General features: G+C 39.6%; 1 protein-coding gene across 2 annotated transcripts; it reads right to left on the reverse strand.

Annotated features, from left to right (window-relative positions):
- Window positions 1-2,372: 2,372 nt before the first annotated feature.
- tmbim4 (transmembrane BAX inhibitor motif containing 4) lies at window positions 2,373-25,222 on the reverse strand. 2 transcript variants are annotated; one of them, XM_044344077.1, is made up of 7 exons: window positions 25,048-25,222; window positions 20,011-20,119; window positions 11,237-11,342; window positions 10,908-10,941; window positions 10,704-10,821; window positions 10,551-10,596; window positions 2,373-5,600 (listed from the first exon to the last, which is right to left on the reverse strand). In XM_044344077.1, exons 1-7 carry the CDS (start codon window positions 25,208-25,210, stop codon window positions 5,394-5,396), a joined length of 783 nt encoding a protein of 260 aa, XP_044200012.1. In that variant the 5' UTR covers window positions 25,211-25,222; the 3' UTR covers window positions 2,373-5,393. The 2 variants fall into 2 exon arrangements, with proteins under 2 accessions (XP_044200012.1, XP_044200013.1); XM_044344078.1 differs by lacking the exon at window positions 25,048-25,222 and adding an exon at window positions 23,105-23,293.
- Window positions 25,223-26,588: the final 1,366 nt, after the last annotated feature.

Below are 26,588 nucleotides of genomic sequence, written 5' to 3' on the forward strand. Positions count from 1 at the left end.
TTGTCTGTAACAGCCTGTGGACTGATTGCTGTGTGAAAGACCCGGACCGGATTTTCCATGAAAATCCAACAGAGGTGATGTTTTTGTGCGCTCCCGTGTGTCTTGCCTCTCTCCCGCCAACGTCAACAAATGACTGGGATAACAACACAACAAAAACGGTGTTATTCACCTAGAAACACCCTGCAGATATTAGCTCTCCAGCTCATGAAACAGCTAGCTGCCTCTGTCAACCACTACACATTTCACAACTAAACAACCCCATAATGACAAGTTGCCCACTCCCAAGCGCACACACAGCTAAAACAACATTGTTTCCTCAACAAAGGAGCAGAAAACAAGCTCCAGAGCGACAGGAGAACATCCCTTATCCCTTTTTTTCTTGGTAGTCAAAAGGTCATAATAGGCACACATTTCACAACAAAACCGCACCGTGTTGCTCCCTGGCCACAGTGTGTTGCTCCCTGACCACAGCTTGTGTGAGCTTGAGTGAGAGATGCTTTCCTGAAACAGTGCAAAACACAACATCAGAGATCTTTTATGTAATAATGAGAAGTGTAAGCGAGGAAAAACACATCACCTGCAATAGCGCGAGCATGCAAGCACGAGCACCAGGTTGTTGACTGCAGCTCATTTAATGGCCACAGATGTCACTAATGAGAAGGAATTTCTGATTCCTACATATAGAACCTTTAAAGAGGACCTATTATGCTCATTTCAGCTCTATATTTTTATTCTGGGACTCCACTGGAGTAGCTCGGCATGATTCACAATTCAAAAAACTCTTTATTTAGCTTATGCAGCCCCTCAGTACACACAGTTTCTCTTATACTCCGTTTTAGCTCCTGTCTCTCTAAGGCCTCCCTCCTGATGAGCCAACTCTGTTCTGATTGGTCAGCTTTACATATCAGAGTTGTGTAACTTTGCCATCAATGCAAACCAAACATTTCCAGCTTTACTGCTTCAAATTAAAAGCTTTTCAATGACTAACTAACAGGAGACTTTTATTGTGAAGAATTTACAGGAAGTAAAAACGTGTTCCTCACTGAATTAGCGGAACTTCATTAGCGGTTAGTGGCTAGAAAACCAGTCGAAACAACAACATACGGAGCTATTTGTTCAGTGGATCAATTAGAAATAATGCAGGGAGGAATAGTACAAGCAGAAACAGCCACAGTGAGATGTTTTATGAAGAGCTGCTGACAACCAGCACACCTCCAACAGGTTAACGACTTATTTTACTTTGCTGTGCTGTGTAATGGCGTCGTGGCTTGGCGTAACTACTCCCGAAGCGGAGCAGCAAACTCACGTGCAGTGAGCAGAAATGCAGAAATCCGTCACAAACTGACGTCAGCTCAGGCCGAAAGTAAAAAAAAATGTTGGAAACTGAGCGTTCAGAGCAGAGCCTTTAACAGGAAGAAACCTCAAGCAGGTGGACGGCCATCTACCTTGGCCGGTTGGGTTAAGAGAGTGTTCAAACACAAACGTTACTCTCTCAAGACAATATCTGAAAATTCCAGAAAAAAGTGCTTTTTACTTTTATAGATAAAGATACATATTAGGCATGTCATAAAATATTGATAGATTAGATATCGATTGGCACTTTACTATAAAGAGAAATTTTTTAGGCATCAGTGTATTAAAATGACAATAAAGCCTCAGTTTTGAGGAAAGGGAAAATAAAGTAATTTGTGGTCCTTCTTCGGATTTTCTAAAGATGTAAGTGGTCAAAATGTCAAAACAAAAATATTTTGCTATTGTTAGGATATTGTCCGAGTTTTTGTTGCTCTCCAGCCAGAGTATTTTCTTTTCAAATTTGCCATTATATCAATGGGTGAAAAGGCATTGATGACACGCCTAATAAGGTTCTTAGCATTGCCCATAATATTAAAAAGCCTGTCTGTCACCTCCAATTCTTTCTGTAATTTTATTTCTCAACAAGGTATGGTTATTGACACCTCTTCACACCTCCTGTTGCCAAACAACTGTATGAATATAAAAAATGATGAAGCTAAAGTACATCAACATCTGTGGAAAAAAGTCTGTACATGTTCTCAGGTACTTACAAAAGACAGAATATTACCCTTGTTCTTTTTAACTTAGCATAAAAGGTACTCTGTCTTTCATACAATGGATCTAAATGCAACAACAAATAATAGCTTTAGAATTTGTGTGTGATACCCAGATGGCAGTATAGATAAACTTCCTGTCCAAATGAAGTAATCCTTCTCAGGATTGTGAGACAAACTAGTTTTGTTTGTTCTTTTAACTTGTTATGTATACCTAATAGCAAGAAAAATTCCAGCAGAACACCAACAAACAAACACAAAAACAGGTCAAAATGAGGGACAAACTGATAGATCCAAAAATACTGATACTTTTTCCCCCATACTTTTTCCATTAGGAAAATATGGCAATCTTTATTTCCACATGACTGTGACAACCTTATGAAGAATGTATAAGCAACAAGGTTTAAACTCTTGTCAATTTCATCTCATTTTAGAAATGCATAACTATAGTTTTTAAAACAAAATATACATTGCAAACTGTTTTTTTAATTAAATCATTCATAAAGAAAAATTGAGGCAATGAATTTCATTCATTCAGTCTGATAATATTTGGAAAGTCTAGAAGAAGAGTCGCACAATTAAATCATTTTATCCCCATTCAAGTTAGCAGAGAGCTTATTGGAAGTTAGCCAGCTTGGCCAACAGAGGTCTGCATTCATCCGGCCGGCATGTGAATGTCAAACCTGACACCAGATTAGAAACTCTGGTATACTGTGAAATACAGAGAGATTTATCTGGCGATGATAGGCTTAATCAGCATTGTGTGAACTCATTTGGCAAGGGCTTGAATGTAACATTCATTTATATGCAAAAGTTCCACACTGCAGGTTTAATATAATGTACACACGTCCCCAAACAGATGCTTGAGATTCCTCAGTAGATAATGACACAGTATTTCTATAAAGCATTCTGATTCTTTCATTTTCACATATTTCAGACTTTCAGCTCTCAATACCAAAAATGGTTCACTGTTACATTTACACAATAAAAATATGTACAATCACAGATATTAAGAAAGCCAGGCATGCACTTGAATCTTGCACTTGATATTAACTTGTAAAGTTATTTGTGACAACACTGAAAACATTCAATGACAAATTTAGCTTGAGAGTAAATAAGTGGAATGATAGACAGAAGGGTCTAAAACACTACTGAGAGATACCGATGGGAAAATATACATTCTCTAAATTTATTATAGCATCCAATAGTCCCCAATATCATACAGCGTCCTCGCAGATCTCTGGTAATGTAAATCTCAACTGTATTTTGAAAAGCACACTCTGTGTGTATGTAAAGTGGGCCTGGCAGGGAAAACACCTCTCTCCATTGAGAAAACTAACAGGATTAGCACTGTGATGTAGCACTCTCATGCAACTCTCTCTGACTGGCTGACACTACATGAACACTACGCCAAACAATTTTCAAACATTGTTTTTGTATGAAAATCAATTGCATCGGCTAAATTCTCTTCTTCGCTCTATTTTAATTTGGCAAATGACAAAACTGCATCACAGCTAACACCTTGTAAGGTGTGAGACAGCCTAGCAGAGCAAATCACAATTTTATGGTCACAACGTGGTCTGACAAAATGAACAAATACAGATCACGTGTAATCGGCTATATCAACATTTAAAACGCATGATCACAGTGAAAGTTGAGATGTCATCTTCACTTTGGTGCCACACAACTGACTGAGCAGCTACGGACACAGGCGGTTACTCTGTCAGCCTGTTAAACCTATCCTCCTGCTCTCTGTGATCACTGTCAGTGTTTCATGCTGCTTAATTCACCATTAAGTTGTTCTTCCTGTTTCTGTTGTCAGACAATGAAACACATATAAAATAGTGATATAATTGTGCCTCATGAATACTATCTGTTAACCATCATTCAAGCTGCTGTACAGCTGTGATAAAATTCTATGATAGTGATGTCATCTAATAAAATCAACATAAAAACAGATTAATGACAACAGCTTTGCAGAGTGTTCAACTATAGTAACATTTAAAATGATCAATTGCAGAAAAAAGTTAGATAGAGGCAACAAATCATCCTTCTTTACTTCACTGCCACACAGTCAACTGGGCAGCTTATGTCATCATTTTGCAAAAACTCAGTTCCCCCCCATGTGCACTGAAATACCAAGCTAGTGTTCTGAGATTTACACACACTGAAGGCCATTCTGAAATATCTTTGTTACTGAACGGAGGACTGAAACAGAGAAAAAAATGTGTTTACAAATATGGCAGCTGTGTAGAGGACAGTCTTTCTCACACCATGACAACAAAAAAGTGAGCTACAATTAGTTGAGGTGCTAGTTTAAGTAGTAATGATAAGTTGCTAATATTTTCTCTAAGTACTGGACCGTTTGGTGTGGTAAATATGCCGTATTTATTGTTCATACCTAAGGGATTATTTGTTCAATGCTGTCTTTGGACTAATTTGTGATTATTCTATCAGTATTTACCGTTTTCTCCCATTTATCTTGCATCAATGTAAGCCAATAGTTGGCAGCATAAGCCAGCTAATGCTACATTTCACCACTCTACCCATTCTACAGTATTGTGATGCAGAAAAACCAGAACCTTACTGTTCTAATATTCCTTCATCACATAATATTGATTAATCATTTTTGTGTCTTTCCAGATACCAAATCCCATGTTCCCATGTTCGTAGCCCATGTTCTGCTGAACCTGCATTAAAGCCCTGGACAGTGTTTTTGGAAAAGACTCATTTCTTCATCATGGTCACCTGCACCTAGACAACAGGGATATTTAGCTGCAGCACACTAGTGATAGCGTCTACATGTATACACAGTATCCCTTGAACGCTCTATATAAAATTAGGTAGTGCATCTATAAGTTACTAAGCTGGCACACAATATGATCTGTACATTTTGGTTTTTAGAACAAAACTGCACTGATATAAATCTACTTAACATATTACAAAAGCACAATCATCTAAAAAGCTAGTTAGGTGAAAAACAGAAATAGGCCTTTGTCATGGAAGACATTTTGTAATGTCACAGTAGGGAAAGCACAGGTATAAATAAATTAAATTACTAATGGCCGAACTCCATCTGGCTTCTTGGGTTTTGGGGTCCTCATATTGTGCATGTTGACTCAATTCAGTGTCTACTGGGACATTTAAATAGAACAGAACCAATATTAGTAACACCTGTGCTTTCCTTCTATGACAAGTGAAATATCTGCTGTGAAAAAGAAAGCAAGTAGCGCAGCTGTCCATGAAGATAGTTCACCAAGGACAAACAGGTATTTTTACATTGATGATTCTTTTACAACCAAGCAATTTGCAGTGGTGCTGCAGCTTTCAGTGCTTCTTCATTGAATCGAGGAGACGCAGGATGTGCAGGAAGAGATTGACGATGTCCAAGTAGAGGTTTATGGAAGCCAAGATGTGCTCCTCAGGGGAGAGCTGCTTCATCAGCAGGCTGGTGTCATAGATGATGAAGCCACAGAAAACTAGAGCTCCGGCTCCAGCCAAGACCAGTTCTGTGCTGTCACTGTTGAAAAAGAACTGCAGAGAGAACAGAGTAAGCAGGAAGCAGGGACCAGGCTGAAGGCTTTACAGGTTTACTAGTGTATGTGTGATATGGACGATGTGTGGTGGGACCAAAGGGGAAGGGACTTTGCCTGGAGCATGGATGGCATGGCCCTGTAGCTCCTATGAAGGGAAGTCTTAATGCTACAGCAAACAAGGACATTTTAGACTGCAGTGTGCTTCCATTAAGACTCCCCATCCAGCTCCATAAAGAAATGCTTTTCCCAGTTTAATGTGTAAGAACTTGACTGACCTGCACAAAGCCCTGACCTCAACCCCATCCAACACCTTTAGGATGAACTGGAACACTGACTGTGAGCCAGACATCATCAGGCTGGACCTCATTAATGCTCTGGTGGCTGCAGCCAGGTTCCAACATCTGCAGCAGATGAATGCTCGTGGTTTTGGAATGAATGTTCAACTATCACATATGGGATTAATGTTTGGTGTCCACATACTTTTGACCATGTAGTGTATCTCATTCCAATATAACCCATCCAATATAACTCATCCCATGAGCACAGCTGTGTCAGAAACATGAGGTGAGCTTTAAACTCACTTTGCTCACAGCCCTGCGTTTGTTGTTGCAATATCTTCTGTTTTAGGCACAAACAGCCAATTGATGAGTTTGCTGACTGACAATATGAACAATTTCTATAACACACACTGATTGTGTGCGGTGTGACTGCATGTGTCTAAGGCCTTCTCCTGTCTGTCTTTTAGTTTATGAAGAGGCGTCATACATTTTAGGATTAGGACAAATGTGAAACATGTTTCAACTTGAGCAAATATGAAGGCTGTCTGCACACTTTTTGAGATCAAACTGAATGCTTTTTAAAACCTCAACAAAGAAAATGTGATTCCCTTCCCACAGCACAACGAATGCACATTATGGCTGGACAATATGTTTTAAATAATTCATGATATTAATCTGAATATTATCAAAATATAATAATCTAACTGTTTCATGCAATGAATTGTGTTCCAATGTTTACATTACATGAAACAAACCCCCTCAAACCTCTCAACAAAACCAACTCTTTTTTGAAGTTCAGAATTATTAATTTGTTTGAAATCCTTAATTTTGATGACAGAAATTTGTTGTATTGCATAAAGCAATAAGTGATACAACATTCACCAGCCATAGTGCACATAAATACATATGGTATTGTCAAAACCACTCCAGTCTAAGACTGAACACAGGCAATCAAAGTTAAGAGTCCAAATAAGCCTGAGGGCCAACAAAATCATTCCAAGACTGAGCTTTGACCAGAGCATTACTTTTTATTCCTGTTATAATGAGTTAAATATGAAATAACCTTGAAAAAAAACAGTGAACACTAGTACTCAGGATTAGGAAATCATCATGAGTGTCTTTTCTGAAGTACTATAGTGGGCTGTACAATGTTATTTGATAATGTAGCTTTGCTTGCAAACCAAGTCTGGTAATCTTCCTCCATATCCAGGTCACCATGTGATAGATGCTGCTATCAGCTGACTACACCACTGGACATAACAGCAACTTCTCACATAAATAACTCATTTCACTTTCATTTATGTCACCTTTCCTAGAGTGTATAACTACCTAAAATGCTTATGATTCACATTAATTTATCTATCACACTAAAACACTTAAACCACATCACCACTTCTGATGACTAACCTAAAGCCTAACCTAAACACTCAATACAAATAAAAGCGTAGTTTAGGCTGAGATTTCACAAAAATTAATTCCAAAAAGCCCAACTGCATTTCACACATAAGGAGAACTTTCACAGACTATCTGCTTTTGAACTGCCAACTTTAATCTCAGTGAAAAAATTAGGTTGCATTATGACAAAATATTAAGTTTATGACCATGACAGATGAGCTGATTTTGTGACACACACCACTCTCATACACACATCTAACTACACAGGCAATGCTGAAAAGGAGTTCTCCTCATTTCTTTTTTGCTCAGTAACACGTGTTTAGTTATTAACTTGAACCCTACCAGTTCTGGACCCATTTGCACTAATCTTTCATCCATTTTAAAACATCACAAACTTGGAGGAAACTCCTGCAGAAGTGGTCAACAATTTAAAATCAATCTAACATGGTTGTTTATTCAGTATTTATGTGTTTTTGTGGCCTTTGACGACAGCATTTCCCATAAGCCCTAGATGCAGGTTAAATATTGCAGCTTGGCAGTATGTGCCAAGATCAGGGGTGAGTTGATTGTTCACATTTAGTTCAGACATGTCTGTAATAACAGCACAGGATAGAGAGAACTGACTGAAAATCAATATCACAGTGAACTGTCACATTTACCTTGGTAACAATTTATCATACAATATCTTATTAAAACCCCTCTGCAAAAGTTTCTCTGTCTTCACAGTGGAGCTCTTACTAATTATTTGTACTGAAAAACAAACAGAAAACCTTGCATTATGACTTTGTTTTTATTTTATACTTAGTTTATATTTGTTTACCATATTAAGTGGTTAAGAACGATTTTAGGTAGCCTATTTGTTTGCTAAAATAGGAAATTCAAAGTAAAGTATGGCTCTGTTAAACTCTTGCAAAAGTCAAAATAAGTAATATAAACAGATTTGAGTAACACTTTTCTTCTGTTATGTCATTATCTTATAGTTGAATCTTTTGGAGTGACATTCTTTTACCAAACTGCTTTACAGTTTCCCCTGCTTTAAGTCCCTGGCTAAGTTATAGCCCAGAGTATGTTAACTCCATCAACATACTCTGCTGCTAGTAAACAAAACTATCTAACTTCACATGGTTGTTGAAGACTGGTAGCATATATTTTCTGACAAACTGTAGCTCATACTGAACATTTACTGCTAACCTGTCTCTGCTTTGACGTCCAGCATACGTTCCTGCCTTTCTTGAGCACAGCCTCACCACGTCTCTTTCTCTACTGCACACTCACCTCACACACTCCACACTGAACGCTCCCAAAGAAGATGTGCTACTGCACTATATTTCCCACTTCATTTGCGTTTGGCCTTGTTTTGTCCTGTATCATGTTGAATGAAGTGAAAGTGCCCATATGACTGACAAAACATTGTTTTTTACTGTACCAGCGTGTTCACATTTTCACGTTTTGTCTTCACTGGACAGGTTTGGTTAATTACATTGCTTTGAACTGCATGTGGATAGCCTGTATGATGGAATTAATTTATCGAACATATGACTTGGGTCAGAGAGTCATAATATTATAGGATCAGTTGAGGCCCAGGTTACCAACGGCCACCACTGGTGCTGGTGGAAACTATGCTACTGTTAGGCGGAAGGCATGTCCAGAGACAGCGGGAGAGGAGGAGTAGGAGTGTGGAGGTGAGAGTCGGAACTCTGAAAGTCGGCACTATGACTGGTTAAGGGAGAGAGCTGGCTGATATGATGGAGAGAGGGAAGGTAAGTATACTGTCTGTGCAAGAAACCAGGTGGAAGGGGAGTAAGGCCAGGAGCATTGGAGGTGGGTTCAAACTGTTCTACCATAGTGTGGATGGGGGGAGAAATTGGGAAAGGGTAATCCTGAAGGAAGAGTATGTCAAGAGTGTGTTGGAGGTAAAGAGAATGTTGGACAGAGTGATGAGTATGAAGCATAGACTGTAAAAAATAATGGACGAGAAGGAAAAAAACATATTTGGACGAGAGGGTGGAGCTGACCCTAATGCCAGCTGCTAGCTTGTTTAGCATAGTGCATTTACAGTCTATGGTTAAATGTGATAATGCTAAAGCTAATTTGTGCAATTGAAAAACAGGCATAAAACCATTAAAACAAACCATACTTACCAGAAAAAACTGAACATCTGACTCCTTAGAGGGTCTTTTAGTACGACCAAATGCTGAACAGCACTTTTTTATGCAACCAAAATGTTACAAATAACTTTCATGAACTGAAAACACACTGAAATAGGGACAGCTATGGCTACGCCTATACTCTGTGATTCTGGGGTTACACCATGGTTAAGTTACTAAACCAGCATTATCGCCGTGGTAGTGACTTGCCTGTGACAGCACCCACCCGTCACTCAAAGCAGCAACGTCCTTAATTTTGCATAGATTTAAGCCTTATTTAAATTTAAATGGGTGAGTTATACAAAAATTCACCCCCGATACAGTTGTCATGAATGGGGAAATTAGTTATAGAGACCAAAACCGTTTTTTGTTCCAGGCTGTAAACATGTTTATTTCTGCTGTAAAATTGTCCTTCTCACCTTGTGGACCAAGTTTGTCAGCATTCCCATATTCGCTACCGAGCGATCAAATAATTTGAGGGACAGACTTTTAAGACAGATCTTTATGTTAGGCCTAAACATTTTTTAAATGTTTTTTAAAGTTCTCTTCCCCTGGGAATTTTTCATTGTTCCAACTGTGTGAACTATAATGCCATGATAAGAGGGGAGCATTTTTTACATACCCAAACAGATAGAAAAATTAAAGTCAGGGGCAGAATCACATTAAGGACCACACATGTAGTCTACCTATTGAAATGTCCTTGTGGCCATGGGGTTTGTAGCCTACACTTCATGGGTACCGCGAGTGTTAGGCCACTGTTGAGGGGAGGTGTTGAGGAAACTTTTATAAAGAGAGGCATATTGGATACATATTGACCAGAGTCTTTCCAGAACTGTAAAATTTTGTCTCATAATATCATAGTATCTCATAGTATCATAGACCACTATGCAGTGTTCTGGTATCTGATAAGCCTTCACACTCATGGATCTGTTACTCACACCAAACCTACCGGTTCATATTTCACCTGTAGCAACATGTCCACACCTACACAGCCCCTGGAGAGCTGTTTTTGGTCTGAACACAATAATTTTCTCTATTTTTATCTCCCTCTTTCTTTCAGTCCCTCTGACAGTGTGTTTCTCTCTTTCAATTGAAACAGGCACATCAGTGTCAGGCAGTTCCACTCACCTTCATGAAGCCTGCAATGATGAGGATCCACAGCCAGGAGAACAGTCTGTAAGGACACATCAGGTACTGTAAGTCTGATAGTGGCTCCCTCTAGAGGAGTGATACAGCAGCTTGCAGGTTATCAGCAGTGAGTGGCAGCCATGACGCACTCACCCTGCTCCCATTTTGCTGAAGTCTCTCTTTGACTGGAAGGTATAGGCTGTCAGTCCAGCAAACACAGCACAGGTCAGGAACAAGGCTTGCAGCACAGTGGAGTACTCATAGAAGGTCACTGTTGAAAGAAAAACTCTGCAGTTAGAACAGTCTACCAACAGGCTCAAACACTGGGAACTGACAGACTACTTTCAAATTACTTACAAGCTGTGGCCACAGACACTGCCTCCAGCAGAGTCTGCAAACAACACACAGTTAGTAGCACTTACACACTATCCAGCTAAGAGCTATAATCAAATAACCAGCTACTGTAAAGCTTACAGTCACTGAGCAGTTAATCTAGAATCACAAAATTAAACTGGTGAATATGGAAACAAATGCATGACAGTTTATTGTAGTGTAGCTCCGTCTTAACAGATTCACCAACCAGCTTATGTAAATTTTATGTTCTTTGACATACTCTTAGTTGAGCTCTATGCATGTTGGGCTAGTGAGATTAACTATTTAACAGACTGGAAACAAGGAAGACTTACAAATACAAGCAGCAGGTAGAGGTTGACTGGATGTTGGTGTCTGTACATGGCCAGGGCCAACAGCAGAACCAGAGAGCCCAGGGCAGAGACCAAAACCACAGCAGGACTGAGGAGGAAACCAGACCACAGTCAGACATCATGACCAACATAAGCTTCATGTATCCAATACTCAGATTAATCATAAAAGATGTACACAACCAACATCAGTTTTTAAGTTAGAATAGATGCTTAAACACACAGGATGTGTATCATGTACTTGAAAACATTCAACAGGGGACTATACAAATCTACTAGGGATGGACTGATTACATTTTCCTTGGCTGATTCCAATTGCCAATTGTTTTAAAAGCCTGACCTGCCAATCCCAGGCGATATTGATTTTCTTTTCTTTTTGATGTCTGATATAATTAACAGCCTACAAAAAACAAATCAATTAATTAATTAAAAAAATGTATCTGTTCTAGCCACATGCTAAACAAGCGCTTCTCCAGAAACTAGACGATTTTACTTTTCAAATGAAGCCCAATACATGCATTTTGGCCACACAGTTATCTAAGATTTTCCATTTGGGTATGCCATTTTGGCAAAATTCCAAAAAAGGAGTGGATGTTAAGAGGTTAAAAAACAACTCAAAGTATAAAATACTAAACAGATTAACAACTTCTCCAAATGAAAACAAAATAAAGTGAACCAGTTTACTTAACCTTATGACATTTCTTCTACTTTTTCAAACCAAAAATAAAGTGCAGCAGGTTGTAGAACCTTATGGGTTTTTTTCTATTTTTTCAAATAAAAATAAAGTATAGCAGGTTAAACAACCTTATGACATTTTTTCTACTATTTCAAATGAAAATGTGCAGAAGGTTACAAAACGTAGGCCATTTTTTTCTACTATATAGAATTCCCACACAGCAGACAATCTATTTCTGACCAGCTTTTATGAATGTGCAAGAGATCAGAGTGAATAAGGAAACTGACGTGATAAATACAAAACAAAACACAGTGTGAAACGTTGGGGAGAGTAAAAACTTTCTGTTCTACATGGTCATTGAAGAACGCTTAATTTTATGTTAAAACTATCTCTGATGAAAACAGGGATTTCTCAGTTTGGCAAAGCTCTCAGGGAAATTCCCATTTTCATCCGAGATTATGTAAAGAGGCCAACTGACCTGTTCTCATCTGGCATTAACATGCGTCTTAGGTGACCCAATCAAAAGTGGACAGTTCTAAGTACATCAGTTCACACCTGGCATTAGAATGCGTCTTTACATGTGTCTTGAGTGACCACTTGTGATCGGATCTCACTTCTCCACTCTATAAGCAAATAAACATGTACAACATGAGACCAAGACCAAATGCATTGTTGTTTTTAAATCGGCAGGAGGCATCAATGCACTTCCCATGCCTATTCCGCTGGAAATTAAAAGAAGTTGTAAAGACCTTGACGCATGGGCAAAATCAAAACTCTTCAGCCCAAATGGAAATCAGACAGCACGTTTCATGTGTACTCCATCCACGAGAATCCATTTTGCCTGTTGTTGTGGCTTCTTCTTCTTGTTTCGCACTTTAATATGATGCAGTTGGTGCACAAATGAGTACATACTTCAGTTTACGCAGAGGACGTCAGTTGAGCAGGCGGTCCTTCAGTGTGGCCAAGGACACATTCATGTGCACACTGCTAAAAGAATGTGGCTAAAAGAATGTGACCCAGACTACAGCTGTGTTCAAAATCACATACAGTGGAAACCGCTTATAGTGATCATGTCTGTCCGGATCAGATTGATGACTGCGAGCAGATGATTATTATAACCGTTTTTTTTTTTTCTTTTTGTTAATTTCTCATGCAGATTATCATCTAATTGACCTTTGTATATTTCTTACATGAATATAAAGTAATGAAACAGCCAGCTTCACTATTTACTGACTGTTTCACTATGCAGTGCAGCTGTTTCAAACGCTTGTTGTTTCACTGCTGCATCTTGCTGGCTCGTTTTTGGCAGTTTGATATAAGTTTCAAGGAAACTACGTTTTTCATTGAGAGAAAATTACTTTTTCCTTTTCTTTTTCTTGTCATGATTTCAATGTGCACCAGTCTCCCAGCTCACAGTAGACAGGTTGTGCATTGTGCATTTAGGTTGCAGAGGTGGGGGCCGCAGGGCCAACACATCGAGAGAGTTGAAACAGAATCAACTTTTGGAGAAACACAACCTATAATGCTGTACAACCCCGCCATGAGGGAAGACAAAAACATTACAAGGAAGAGGAGAGGATATTTCTCTTTGTTTGATAATGTTAAAAGTAAAGTTAGGCTTTGCTGGAAGCTTCACAACTAATTTTTAAAAAGACGAGCAGAGAGAGAGAGAAGCTGTGGTCAAGCAAACTAGCGGGTGAATGAAGAGAGCGAGCAGTGTTCGCAAGAACCATATAAGCAGTTGATCACTGTAACGTGATCACTATCAGTGGTTTCCACTGTACTAACGTACTATTCATACAAAGTATGATGTCAAATTTAGTATGTAGTGCGTTCCAACTGCATAGTATGTGGATTCTGTGTATGCGAGAAATGCCCAGAAGTATACTAGATTAACAAGAATTTCTGCATATGCGGCATGAGTTAACTGGACATACTCAACTGCCCCACAATGCATTGCGTTTCTTCAGACTGCGCAAGGGAGGAGATGAGCAAGGCCACAAGTTGTTGTAATTTTCACTGTGGGCCTGTAAATATGTCACTTTATTAAGTTTTAATATTTTTTCAGGTGAGAAAGTAAGATTCCCAATTTGTGGTAAGTTTATCCAAATAATGCCTGTTTGTAAACCTGCTGCAACGTTTTTGGAGATGTGAGGAGCTGCCTATAGGAGCCACTGGCCGGGACCATGCAGTCATCTCAGCTGCCAGCAGCCCGACTCCTGAGATGATCAAACAGTCAATGTCCATTGTCATCCCGGGGAGAAAATGATCCGCTCAACTGATCTGCAGCTCTTTGGAGATTTACCACTGGCTCTAATGTCTCCACAGTATTTTGATTTATGATATAATTCCTTTTGGAAGATACATGTTGGTCTCACAGAAATCTAATAATTGTAGCTGCCACATTAGTTTGTCTGAATGTGAAGCTTCATGTTTTTACTGGGCAGAACAACAGCACTGTCTGTAGGGCTCTACAGATATCACGGCATTTCAATAAAAATAAATGTAATAAAATGTCTATATTAAATTTTGTTTTATTTTGTTAAGCGTCCTCTCGTCCTCATCAGTTTGTATTCCTGAGTTGAACTTGCCAAGACCTCATCACACCCACCTGACCATAGCCACAGAAGTAGGGGTGCCCCCACCTCAAGGTGCAGCACCCCCACCCAACACCCATTTGTGTTGTTGCAATAATTTATTTTTTTCTGTTGTGTCCGAACCGGTCTGGCAAAAATAGACCCTGTGCTTAAAGATAGTGGAGCCCGAAAGAGCCAGAAAGTGATGCAGTCGCTTTCTGTTAACATTACACTCCACCTCTACCAGTCCCTGTAGGCTATATTGCTTTTTAAAGTATGTCGAGCAGCACAAGCTGTCCAAGTGATTTCTTTATTGTGTGTTGTATTGATGTATGAATGTTGTCTTTAACAATTTACTTTAAAGATTAGAGAGGCTGCTTTCCTAATTGTAAATGTTTCCATGCACGCAGTGATGTCACCGCAGCAAATATTGTGGGGCATTTAAGCAGCAAAACTAACAATTGTAGTTATGAACTTGACAGGACAGAGGAACTCTGTCCTGTCAAGGAGGAACTCTGTCCTGTCAAGGAGCAAATTTCCAAACAGATGTTATCTGGATGAAGTGACCACATATTGGGAATCTACATGGTTACATTCTCGCCTGAAAAAATTAAACCTAAATTAAGTGACATACAGGGAATGGGAATGTGATGTGATCAACAGCAAGTCGGCCATTTTTTGAAGGATGCTGTCACCAGTACACCGTCACCACCCATCCAGCTAAGTAGTCTCCACCCATTCCGCTCAGTGTAACTCTGTTAAACTTCAATTTCAACATGGTCGTATTTGTTGTATGCGTACAAGTGTGCGGTTGAGAGAGAGAGAGAGAGATAGAGAGAGAGAGAGAGAGAGAGAGAGAGAGAGAGCATGTGTGTGACGGTAAGGCTGGTGACTAGAGCAAAGAGTATGAAGTTAATACTATAGGTGTGAATATAAGAGTGCAATGTGTGTACAGTTTAGGCTATTTGTCAGTGAATAAATGCTACAACTCCTCAAGACCCAAGCCAAGTTCCCATGTCTTGCTTGCTGCCAGCTGATTAAAGTGAAGGGAATTAGCCCCAATGTTAGTGACAATGGCTAATGCAATACTACATAAGTGAACTATTGTTGCAGCAATACATTTAACAGAGGACAACTGAAATGGATATAGCACCCCCCGTACCTCAGAAATGCTAAAAGTAATTAGGAGACGCTATAGAGCCAAAAAACCATGCCCTAGCCCAATTGTGATACTAACTGAAATATTTGCTAGTTTGAACATAGGTGCAAAGTTTTGTGAGTTTTCGTGCATCTTAAAGGCCTCAAATGTGTTCGTAAAATGAAAATTGAGGCACAAAATCCAAAATGGCTGACTTTCTGTTGGATGAAAAAATCTGAAAAAAATACATTTTCTGTCAAGAATGATGAGAGCAATGAACCCACCAAATTTCATGAACATGAAAGAAACTTTGTTCCAAAATGGTCCTGCGTTTGGGGATGCCTATTGGCCACGCCCGAGCCCAATCACTACAGAACTTCGCAATTTTCAGCAGTTGTGCCAGTTTTTCGAGCATCCTAAGTCCCTCAAAAATGCAATGGTGTATAATAATAATAATAATAATAATAGTAATAATAATAATAATAACAACAATAATAATAATAATTAAGGCTGCAAACAGTGATGAACGGGCCCTCACACCACGTACACGTCGGAGGAAGTGGCAGCCATGGTATCAATACTTGGGCTCTGATTTTGAATTTTCTAGGGGGCACCCTCGAGCCACTTTGCCACAACCAAACCTGATGCCCATATCAGATATCAAGTTCCACCACCTTTGATGCATGTGTAAATTTTCATGAGTTTTCGAGCACCCCTAGCACCTAAAAAATGCCAAAAGTAATTACGGGGTGCTATAGAGCCAACAAAAAGACTTACAATTTGCATTCAATTACTCTTTGCTTTTTACTTGTAAAACTTTTATTGCACTTACAGTAACGTAATGAGTGTAGTTAGTTGTCAACCTGAGTACTTCACCTGGTTCACTGTCTCTGCTCCACTCTGTGGAGCACATACACACAGAGTGCTCAGCCCCATAGGAGAGGAGAGAGACTCAGCGTGACCATAAATGACAGCAAAACTCAATAGGACTATGTTTATTTATGATATTTACCTAATCTATGTGCACTCGTTTCATTTCAGCGCAGTGAGGCTCTACTGCATTTTGCTGTCAGTTATGGTCATGCTGAGTTTCTCTCCTCTCCTCTGTTTCACCATGGGCAGGGCTGCCCCTCCATACACACACGGAGCCCAGCACAGCAGAGGAGAGACAGTGAAGTAGTTGAGTTGACAACAAAACTCATTACGTTACTGTTACTCAGTTGTTGGGTAATTTGACCTACTTTTTAGCCACTTCGTTTGAGACAATCACTGTCTCTCCATCTTTAAGGCACATGGCACTGTAGGCTAGTTGTGAAGGACAGTAGCTCGCTTCAGTCAGGAGGGGAGTGCTTGTTTTACAGATTTTTGGCACCATCTGTTGTTGTGAATTTATATTCACGTGTTAAAGTCTAGACCCAAAATATAAGATGACCCCACTTTTTCAGACGAATTTCCAATAAAAAAACTGTCTTATATTCAGACCAATACAGTACATAATTTCCATGTTGTGGCTCTATAAAAAGCAATAAAGCAGTATATGGTCATTTTCATATTTACATTGGCTATTTGTAGGACCAGTCATCAGCAGAATCTGTTCCTATTGGCTTGGTCTTTATGCGAAAGAAGAGGGGCAGGCACCACCTTTCAACACGGACTCTCATTGGCTATTGTAGGCTGTGGACAGGACATAGAAGCTCCTATTGGGTGTCAAGCGGGGTGTCTCAAAAGGCCAAAGTGCAGCCACCATTTTGATACCAAGACATGGCTAATGTATACATGCTGACACAAGTTATTACGGCGAGTACGTTGAAAGATTAGGACATCTGCTGACTAATTTGAAATGATGCAACAGCTGTTCGTGGATATTTGTTGATGTAATAATGAGCTTTGGACTAAATATTTTACTGGACTGGATCAACTGGACCTTTGCCAATGTGGAGTAATATGAGGTTTCATAGGTGTGCACAGTAGTGTGAATTTTGTAATTGTTTGTTGGTGGTCTGAAGAGTATCTTGAAATGGTTTGCATCAATTGAATCACAAGAATCTTAGCTTTCAAAAGATGTGTCGCATGAATACTGACCTTTAAGTCAGTATTCAGGAGTTGTGTACATAGCATAGTTGGGTACTTAACAGTGTGATGGCCCGTCGCAATGTTAAGGGGTTAAGGGGATTATTTACATGATATTATCATATGTGTATCATTGACATGAGATCAATATTTAATTTTTTAAAAATCATGGTGATCATCAGTATCAGTGACACTCCTAGTTTGAGTATTGTTCTACAGTGTTTCTGTTGTAACATTTTGCCATGGTGGGCCAAAATATTTGCCACCATGGGAAAAAAAAAATCACAAAAAGAAAACAAAACATTCCACAATCAATCATTTGAAAGGTGGTCACAAAACTCTGTCCATGCTGTCTTAAGTCCATCTTTTTTTCCTCTCAACCTTCTGATCAAATCACACATATTTAATGTTATTGGAAGTTTCTGGCTCTCTCCAGCAAACGGAAAGCAGCAAACCAGGTAGTTACAAAGGTAACGGCTGAAAAAATTTCTCATATACAGTCACATACTGGTGATTAACAGTGGATAGATGGTGAATAAACAGTGTTATGAGTCAGTGTTTAATTCGGTATGCATCTGATCCGCCAACCAGCACATATTTTAGTGAGAAATCCTAATTTTTGAAATGGTCGCCTCTCATTCCCACAGCCTTCTCCCACTGAAACAGCACAGCTAACCAGCAGAGGCTGGTCATGAGTTGAGGCAAAAAAAATCCCAAATGTAAGTTTGTACGCAAATACAATTTATCTTTATGGATTACAACGATGCCAAATTGACAAGAAGGCTATTGACATATGATGCCTTTTATCTTGTGTATTCTAGAGTTGTGTGTTTTTGCGGACACATCAGGAATTGTTAATGTCATATTTCTTAAAGGGAGTTTTGCAAAACATTAATATTTTCCCCAGAGAACATAAGGATCTTCAGTTTAATTCAAACTACTAATATCTATGGTTTTAAATACTTTGTCACCACTACAGAAACATTAGGTTACTGCTAAAGTATGATAAGGTTGTCTGATGTTGACTGCTGTTAGTATGTGTGATTAATGGTTTACAGTCTAATACTGTGCGTTTGCATCGATTACTGACGGTGCCTGATCAGGCTAATTATCAGCTGAGTGTAGTGTCAGTTTCTAATGACAACATGCAGTAAATGACTGCCCTTTGTGTGCATGTTTTTTTTAAATTACTTTCCTAATTAAACATGATGTGCTTGATGGTGTTATTAATGACTCCTGATGAAACCTGAAAGCTCTGCATTCTCATTGCCCTTTAGCTTCCCTTTTTATAAGTCACATTAATATTTATTCACCCAGAAAAATCTAATATTTCTCTGTGTAATATGACTTCTTCTTTCTGTCAGCTGCTGTGTCTGCTGTGTATTTACTGGTTTTTCAAACATGATTTTGGGCCAGTTGGAGGAGTTAAACCTGTGACTTTCTGCCTTTGTGTAATTATCCAGTCTGTTGCTGTTTTTACTGTATTCCATGCAGTTTGCAGGGTTTCCAAACAAAATCAAAATGCCGTGTCTAGGATAGTTTATGGTTGAAGGTGGTTTCTGTGGGCAACTGTATAAACTGTGTAGCTGTTTTAAAGTTGTAAAAATACAAAGGATGACATCTTTTGAAATGTGATTGTCTTAGCTGAAAAAATGTTGACCCCAAAAATTTATTTGTAAAAAAAAAAAAAAAAGTTGTTGAATGAAAATGAGTTAACAACAGGAACAATCAGCATGTGCTTGTTGTTTCTCTTCACAGTTATTGTTGTTCAGTTATAACTGAAATAATTTTAATTAACTTTTTCTTTCGGCTGCACACACGAGGGCAGCTGTGGCCATAAGTGGCGTCTGTTTCTGCTCAATTGTTTAACAGTTTTTCTTCTTGTAGATTTTCACCAAGAGTAGAATGGGAAATAATTTCAAAAGAATGTAGTTGTAGTCCTTGCAAATAGTGACCCTGCAAGATCCCCAGTCTTTGCAAAATCTTATAGTCTGTGACTTATGACACATTGTCTTTAGATGTGAGAGGGTGTCAGACTGTCAACCAGAAGTTAAATGAAAAATATTTGCATATTCATAGATTCTGGAATTTTAATGAGGGAGAAGAGTAGGAGCCATTTTAGGGATATTAATGTGGTAATTATATTTTTTTTCTGGAAAAACACACATTGTTGGTCAGAGCAGAGTATTTTTGTATGTCTTAATACATGAGTGGAGGGGATCTTTAAGTGGATCATGAGGCTGTCATATCTCAACTAGTCATTCACATTTTGGTTAGATGACAGTAAGATGGTGCTCACCTGGCATGGACAAACTCCTTGATGGTTTGAGAGAACATAAAGAGGGCAGAGGTTGCTGTTGTCAGAATGATCTGCAAGCTCAGGAGGGTGTATACCTTCCTCAGGAAGTCTGATCAACAAAAACAACAGTGGAGACACAGTGTTACAGTAGCTGAACCCTCAGCTGAATGTACAAGTTACACTTGTTTCCATAAGCAGAGCGACTGCGATGGAAGAGCGGACGACCGCCCTAGGGCCCATGCTCAGTAGGGGCCCTGCTGGGGACACAGCTTGTGACCCAATTCTCGAGTGCAGCAGGAATAGTAGAGTTTAACTCTCTTAACTTTTTCAATTCATTCTCTATAGTTGGTCTTATCACTATGGGTGTAATCCCACCTCTGACCACGATGTGGGTTACAATGGCAGAGTGACGCTGTCTGTATTTCCGCTCATTGACTCCGTGGGAAGTAGAGACTGCAGAAGCAGCAATTCAAAGTTTATGACTAACTTGGCTGAAAATTTTAGCCAAAATATGAGCTATTCGTGTTTTTGTGTTTGTGGTGAATGAAACTCACAAAACAAAGTTTCAGCCATCTGAGGCTCATTAAGAGCTATTTGCGTTTGTGCATGGATGAGGCCAGAGTATCCAACCTCACTATAATGGACCACACTAAACTAAAGGCTGAGCAGGGACAACAATTGGTGAGTGAAACATATAATTTCCATAACTCATGGAAATTACATTATGTACTGGATCTTGTACTGGGACTGCCAGCCGAAGCCTTGAATAAGGTGGATTTTCCCCAATTTTGCATTTATAATTGGTTAAGTCATCTGTTGACTGTGTGTGATTTGAGAATGAGCCTGTGCAGTTCTGTCTACCTGTCGCTTGTGAGAATTCATTCGTGGATATAGAAAACAAGAGTAAGTTGTGTATTTGATACATGCAGTATACTTTGTGACATGAACAAAAACTCTTAAAGAATAAAGAAATGCGTGTAAGTCATGTATCTACAGTATGATATGTGCATTGTTTCTTTTTGATGAGAACATAAAGAGTTTTTCTAATTGAATATAATGTTGTGTAACCTTATTTCTTTACAATGACCTGTCTGACCACACTGCTATTATAAGTAGGGCTGTAGTCTCCTGATCGACTGGTTGATTAGTTGGTTGATATGCTCTCATCCAACCAAATTCTCATTGGTCAAATAATTGCTGTGTTACTTTCATAAGGAGAAAAGTGCTACATCAGTAGCCTTCCAGGATTAATCCATTATTTCCTGCGGCGGGAGGGACAGACTAACAATTCCCGCTTAAAACGGGTTTGTATCCAAAACACCCCTGTTGTTTTCACAGTTTTGAACTCGCCCAAGCTAATGAGGATGGCTAGGTCTACCTGTACTCAACGTTTACTGAGCGTTTACAGAACATACTGAGCGTTTACTGAATCAGTGTTTCTCCTGTAATTATAAAAACAAGAACCCATGCCAGTCCAAAAAAATATTTTTTAATGCCAAAAATATCACCGAATATCCATTCATTCAGAAATCAATAGTGTTTGGGAGCCTCTGTGCAGCGCTGTTCCGATATGTGAGTCAACCTCTGTGTCACTGCCTGGGAAACTATTGGTAGCATAGCTCCATTAAGGAGAAGGGCATTGTGTAATATGTGCACATAGCGGGTGGGAAAGAGTGAGCGGCAGAAAAGTGACAGTGAATGCGAGTGGAGCGGAGGAAAAGATTAGCAGTAAGATGTCAGTCTGGCAATAAATGTACAGAACAGGCTACAGTGTGTCACTTAATAAATGCTGCAGCTTCTCAATACCAAGAAAAATCACATCTGTAATTTCCCCAAGTGCTGAAAGGTAAAGGGGGTTAAATTTCAGTCAACCAAAATGTTCTATGGTTGACTACAGCCCTAATTGTGAGTGCTTAACTTAATTTAGCTAACCTTGATAAATGTGTGGGGTCACAAGATGATAAAATGTATAAAACAGGTAAAAAGGCAATTGATTTTTCTCTGATTGCACTGCTCTTTTCTTGGGAAATATTTCTCATCTTTTCAGGGCTCAACAAAGATACAAACATCCATAATTAGTCTTTATTAACTTAAATTTTAGTTATGAAGAAATCAGTCAGAATGTTAATCTGTTGTTTAACTCCATGCTTACTACATCTTGACACACCTGTCTGTGTCACTGCCTGTGGTGCTGTAGACCACTGTGTCTATTTATGTTTGAATAGGCCTTACAGTGTTGTAGACTACTGTGTCTATTTCATGTTTATGTTATTTCTCAGTACGAGAGACAAGGTACTGAGACAGTGCACCTGGCCTGTTGCTGTCTATCAGTGCTGAACCATTCGTTAATCTATTCACAAGGAGCACCACATGCTGTCCTCAGTGCTGAAACATTTGAATGCGGCTGACAACCTGTCTTCTTTTTTTGTTTTTCAGAACAAGCTTATCCGACAAGGTGGCTTCACTGTGTTTTCTTCGACATAGGCTTGCTTGACTCAATTAGTCATAATTTGTGTTTATGGACAGGATATATCAGCTATTTTACAGTTGTGAATTTTAAAATGACTTAATCAGAAGGGCCCCTCAAGAATGCTCTGTCCCCTCTGTGCTGAGAGTCTAGCTCCGCCCCTGCTTATTCCTAAACCAGATGCAACCTGTTCATGTATGAGAAAATACCATCAGCTTGCATTAACGTTAGTTCAATCTGGACCATTAGTCAACGTTATACGTTACTGTGTGTGAATACTAACATCTGGATGTGTTTACAGTCATGGCCATGCTGAGTTTGAACCAATATAACCTAAACTTAACGCTACCAGTGAGGGCTACAGGATGTGGTGCTTCTAACCCATTAGCATTGTGTAGTTACGGTTTAACTGTAACTTAGCTATAGAGCCAGAGCTAATATTCAGCTAACATTATGCTCGCCTTTTGGGAAACCGTAGCGATAGCTATAATAAAGACAGAACAATGGCGGTCATTTACATTTCTAGAGTAGAATAATTAACGTAACGTTTAAGCTAACTAGCTGACGTGGCTAGGAGCTGTCAACATTACGTTACGACCCAGACGTCAAATTAATAACTTTACTTACCCATACGTATCTGGACACTGGCTGTAGCAACATTTGTGCCATAGTTAAAATCGTCTTCAATTGAAGACCTGGGGTATTTTTCACTACTCATCGTCTTACTACAACGTTTTCTCAGCTAGATGAAGAAATGTAGTCACTGGAGATTGATAAGAATACGGAAGGGTCAGGGAAAGGCTGTGTTGTAGTTGTATGGAGTCACAGGAGTGCCATAAAAAAACAATACATCTGTGAAATAATAAGAAAATAAATATGGAAATATAAAGAGGAATAAATAAAAGAATAAATAAGTTAATAGAAAATGTGGGAATGTAAAGAGAAATATATAAAATAATGAACAAATGTGGAAATATGAAGACAACAAAATATAAAATAATAATTATAAGCATTTTCATATATATTTTCACATTTATGTGTTCATTTATTTCTGTATATATTTCTTTACATATTTTAAATATATATATATTGCACCTATATATATATATATATATATATATATATATATATATATATATATATATATATATATATATATAGGTGCAATATATATATATATATATATATATATATATATATATATATATATATATATTGCATATAAATATTTTTTCTTTATATTTGTAATTGTATATGTATTTATTTTAATATAATATCATTTATTTATTTTTATCCCTTTATTTTTCCTTATTCTTTTCCCTACTGCTTTTGCTTTTCCCTATTGCTTTAGCATTTCCCTTTTGATTTTGCCAAGGGTGGCTCTGGGCGGGCCTTCCTGCCCAGGCTGATGTCATGCTCATGCTCATGCTCATCATGGGATGCTGTCAAGTAAAGCAAGATAGTGGCTTGCACTTCATTTTTTATATGTAAAATTGAACTGGTAAGTGTTCTTTTTGGGACCACAGTTTTCACAGGCTGGTTGGCAGCTCCTCAGTCCAGATTGCTGCTAATGCAACACAACTGACACACTGTTAGCATAGCCTGTTAGCACCTGCTACTGCCAATGTTACTGAGAAAAATACTTAAACAGCTTGAAATCTAATTAAATATGTATTCATGGAGCTGTGTGAAAGTTAATCAGGGGATTCTATCCATGAAATAACATTAGCAGCTTTATTTCCAGCCTGTCTACCATGATTCATCAGCTGATTTTGTTCCATTTCTTAGAAAAGTTCCATGATTAACTTTTACACAGCTCCATAGATACAGATTTAATTAGCTTGCAAGCTGTTTTGCATATAGTATGTGACAGCAGTGGGATTAATGATTCAACTTCAAATGGACCAATGTAACAGGATGCCAACTTATAGGACTCCACTTGCAGGTGCAAGTCACAGGAGGAAAGCCACACTTTCTGGCCAGGTTGGTAAGTAGTAGCAGGGGTATGGTGACGGTCAGCGAGACGCCGGTTACGGTCTGCAGTACAGAGAGAGAGCTGCCCGTACCACCCTCCAAATTTGGCAGCGTTGACAGAGGTTGGCTTGGACAGAGGGGACAGCAACCTCTTCCTCCTGAACACTGAAAAAGGGGAGGTTGATAGTCCAGAGAAGCCATGAAAAGGGACATACCTGTAACAGAGCTGGTGAGGGTGTTGTGGGCATATTCTACCTAGGGCAACTGTTTGCTCCAGGAGGACGGGTGGCAAGCAGTGATGCAATGCAGAGCTGCCTCAAGATCTTGATTTGCCCGCTCCATCTGCCCATTTGACTAAGGGTGGTACCCGGAGGAAAGGCTGGGAGTGGCCCCCAAAGCCTGACAGAAGGCTTTCCAGGCCTGGGAGGAGAACTGTGGGCCCCGGTTAGATACAATGTCCTTGGGTATGCCATGGAGCTTGAACACATGGAGGACAAGCAGGTCAGCAGTCTCTGTGGCTGAAGGCAATTTAGGGAGAGGGACGAAATGGACAGCCTTGGAAAAACGGTCAACAATAGTCAATATTGTAGTGTTACCTTCTGATGGGGGCAGGCCAGTGACGAAATCCAGGGCAATGTGGGACCAGGGGTGGCTTGGAACCCGCAATGGGTGCGGCAGACCAGCAGGGGACTGGTGGAATGTTTTGTTGTGGGCACAGGTAGAGCAGGCAGACACGAAGGCTCTGGTGTTTGGGGACATGGAGGGCCACCAAAAGTGTTGCTTAATGAAGGTGAGGGTGCAATGAGTTTGGACAAGTGCCCCCACTATAGCACTTGGGACCTAATGGGATCAGGCACAAACAAATGGTTAGGAGGTCCGTTACCTGGATCTGGATGGGAATGCTGTGCCTCTCAGACAAGGGTCTCAATCTCCCCTGTTGCTGCTGCGACCACACATGAGGGAGGAAGTATGGTCTTGGAGTCAGGTCTTTCCGGATCAACCTGATGGGAGAGGGCATTTGGCTTAGTATTACGAGATTCAGGTCGATAGGTGAGGGTGAAGCTGAATCTACCCAGGAATAATGCCCACCAGGCTTAGCGGGAGTTGAGCCTTCTGGCAGAGCAAAGGTAGGAAAGGTTTTTTATGATCTGTCCACACTACAAATGGTTGCTCCACCCCCTCCAGCCAGTGCCTCCACTCCTCCGATGCGAGGACCACTGCCAGCAGCTCACAAATAACCACATCATAGTTGCGCTCAGCAGCAGAGAGTCACCGGGAGAAAAAGGCGCATGGGTGCAACTTGAAATCTTTTGGGGACCGCTGCGAGAGAATGGGCCCCACTGAGATGTCTTAGGCATCGACCTCCACAATTAACTGCAGCGAAGGGTCAGGGTGAGTCAGAACTGGGGCTGTGGTGAATAGCTGCTTTAATGTGGCAAAAGCAGTGTCTGCCTCAGAAGTCCAAGAGAAAGGAGTGGCAGTGGAGGTTAGTTGTGTGAGGCAGGCTGCCACTCTGCTGTAGTCTCGGAGTAGACTAGTAGTAGAAGTCAGCAAACCCAAGGAACCACTGTAACTGCTTTCACAGGCGCGTCACAGCCGTGGATGTTACGGGTGTTGTGACACCCGCACTTTCACAAAAACATAATTCCACCCCCCCCACTTTTTCCTGAGGTAGTCATTGATGAAACGAAACTGAGTTTCCCATACATGAAAAACCTATTGATCAAATTAGATTAATTGAACAGCCATCCAGCCAATCACAGCCATTTGACCAACCCACCAGGCCACAGAAGAGTAAACAGTTGAAGTCCAGTAAAGTTATGTTTGTGCATTCAGCAACGGTGCTTCTGTTACTCGCTGCTAGCTGTGATAACAGATTAGAGAATAACAGATCAGAGGTATGAAACAGCTATTTAACCAGTTTGTAATGTAGAATTTTCATTTGTCGTTTTTAAATGTCATAGACAAAGTTGAGCATTCATATTTAAGATGTGTAACATCTGTCTGTCTTATGGCAATGTGTTGCCTGCCTTATGGTAAAATCTTAACGACCAAATTCATGTTTAATAGCATGCTAATCACTAATCGTGAGTTAAGCTCATCGCTAATTAGCCACCATGCTGGGCAGACTTTGGCA

This window comes from Thunnus albacares, chromosome 23 (assembly GCF_914725855.1).
Source record: "Thunnus albacares chromosome 23, fThuAlb1.1, whole genome shotgun sequence".
Lineage (NCBI taxonomy): Eukaryota > Metazoa > Chordata > Actinopteri > Scombriformes > Scombridae > Thunnus > Thunnus albacares.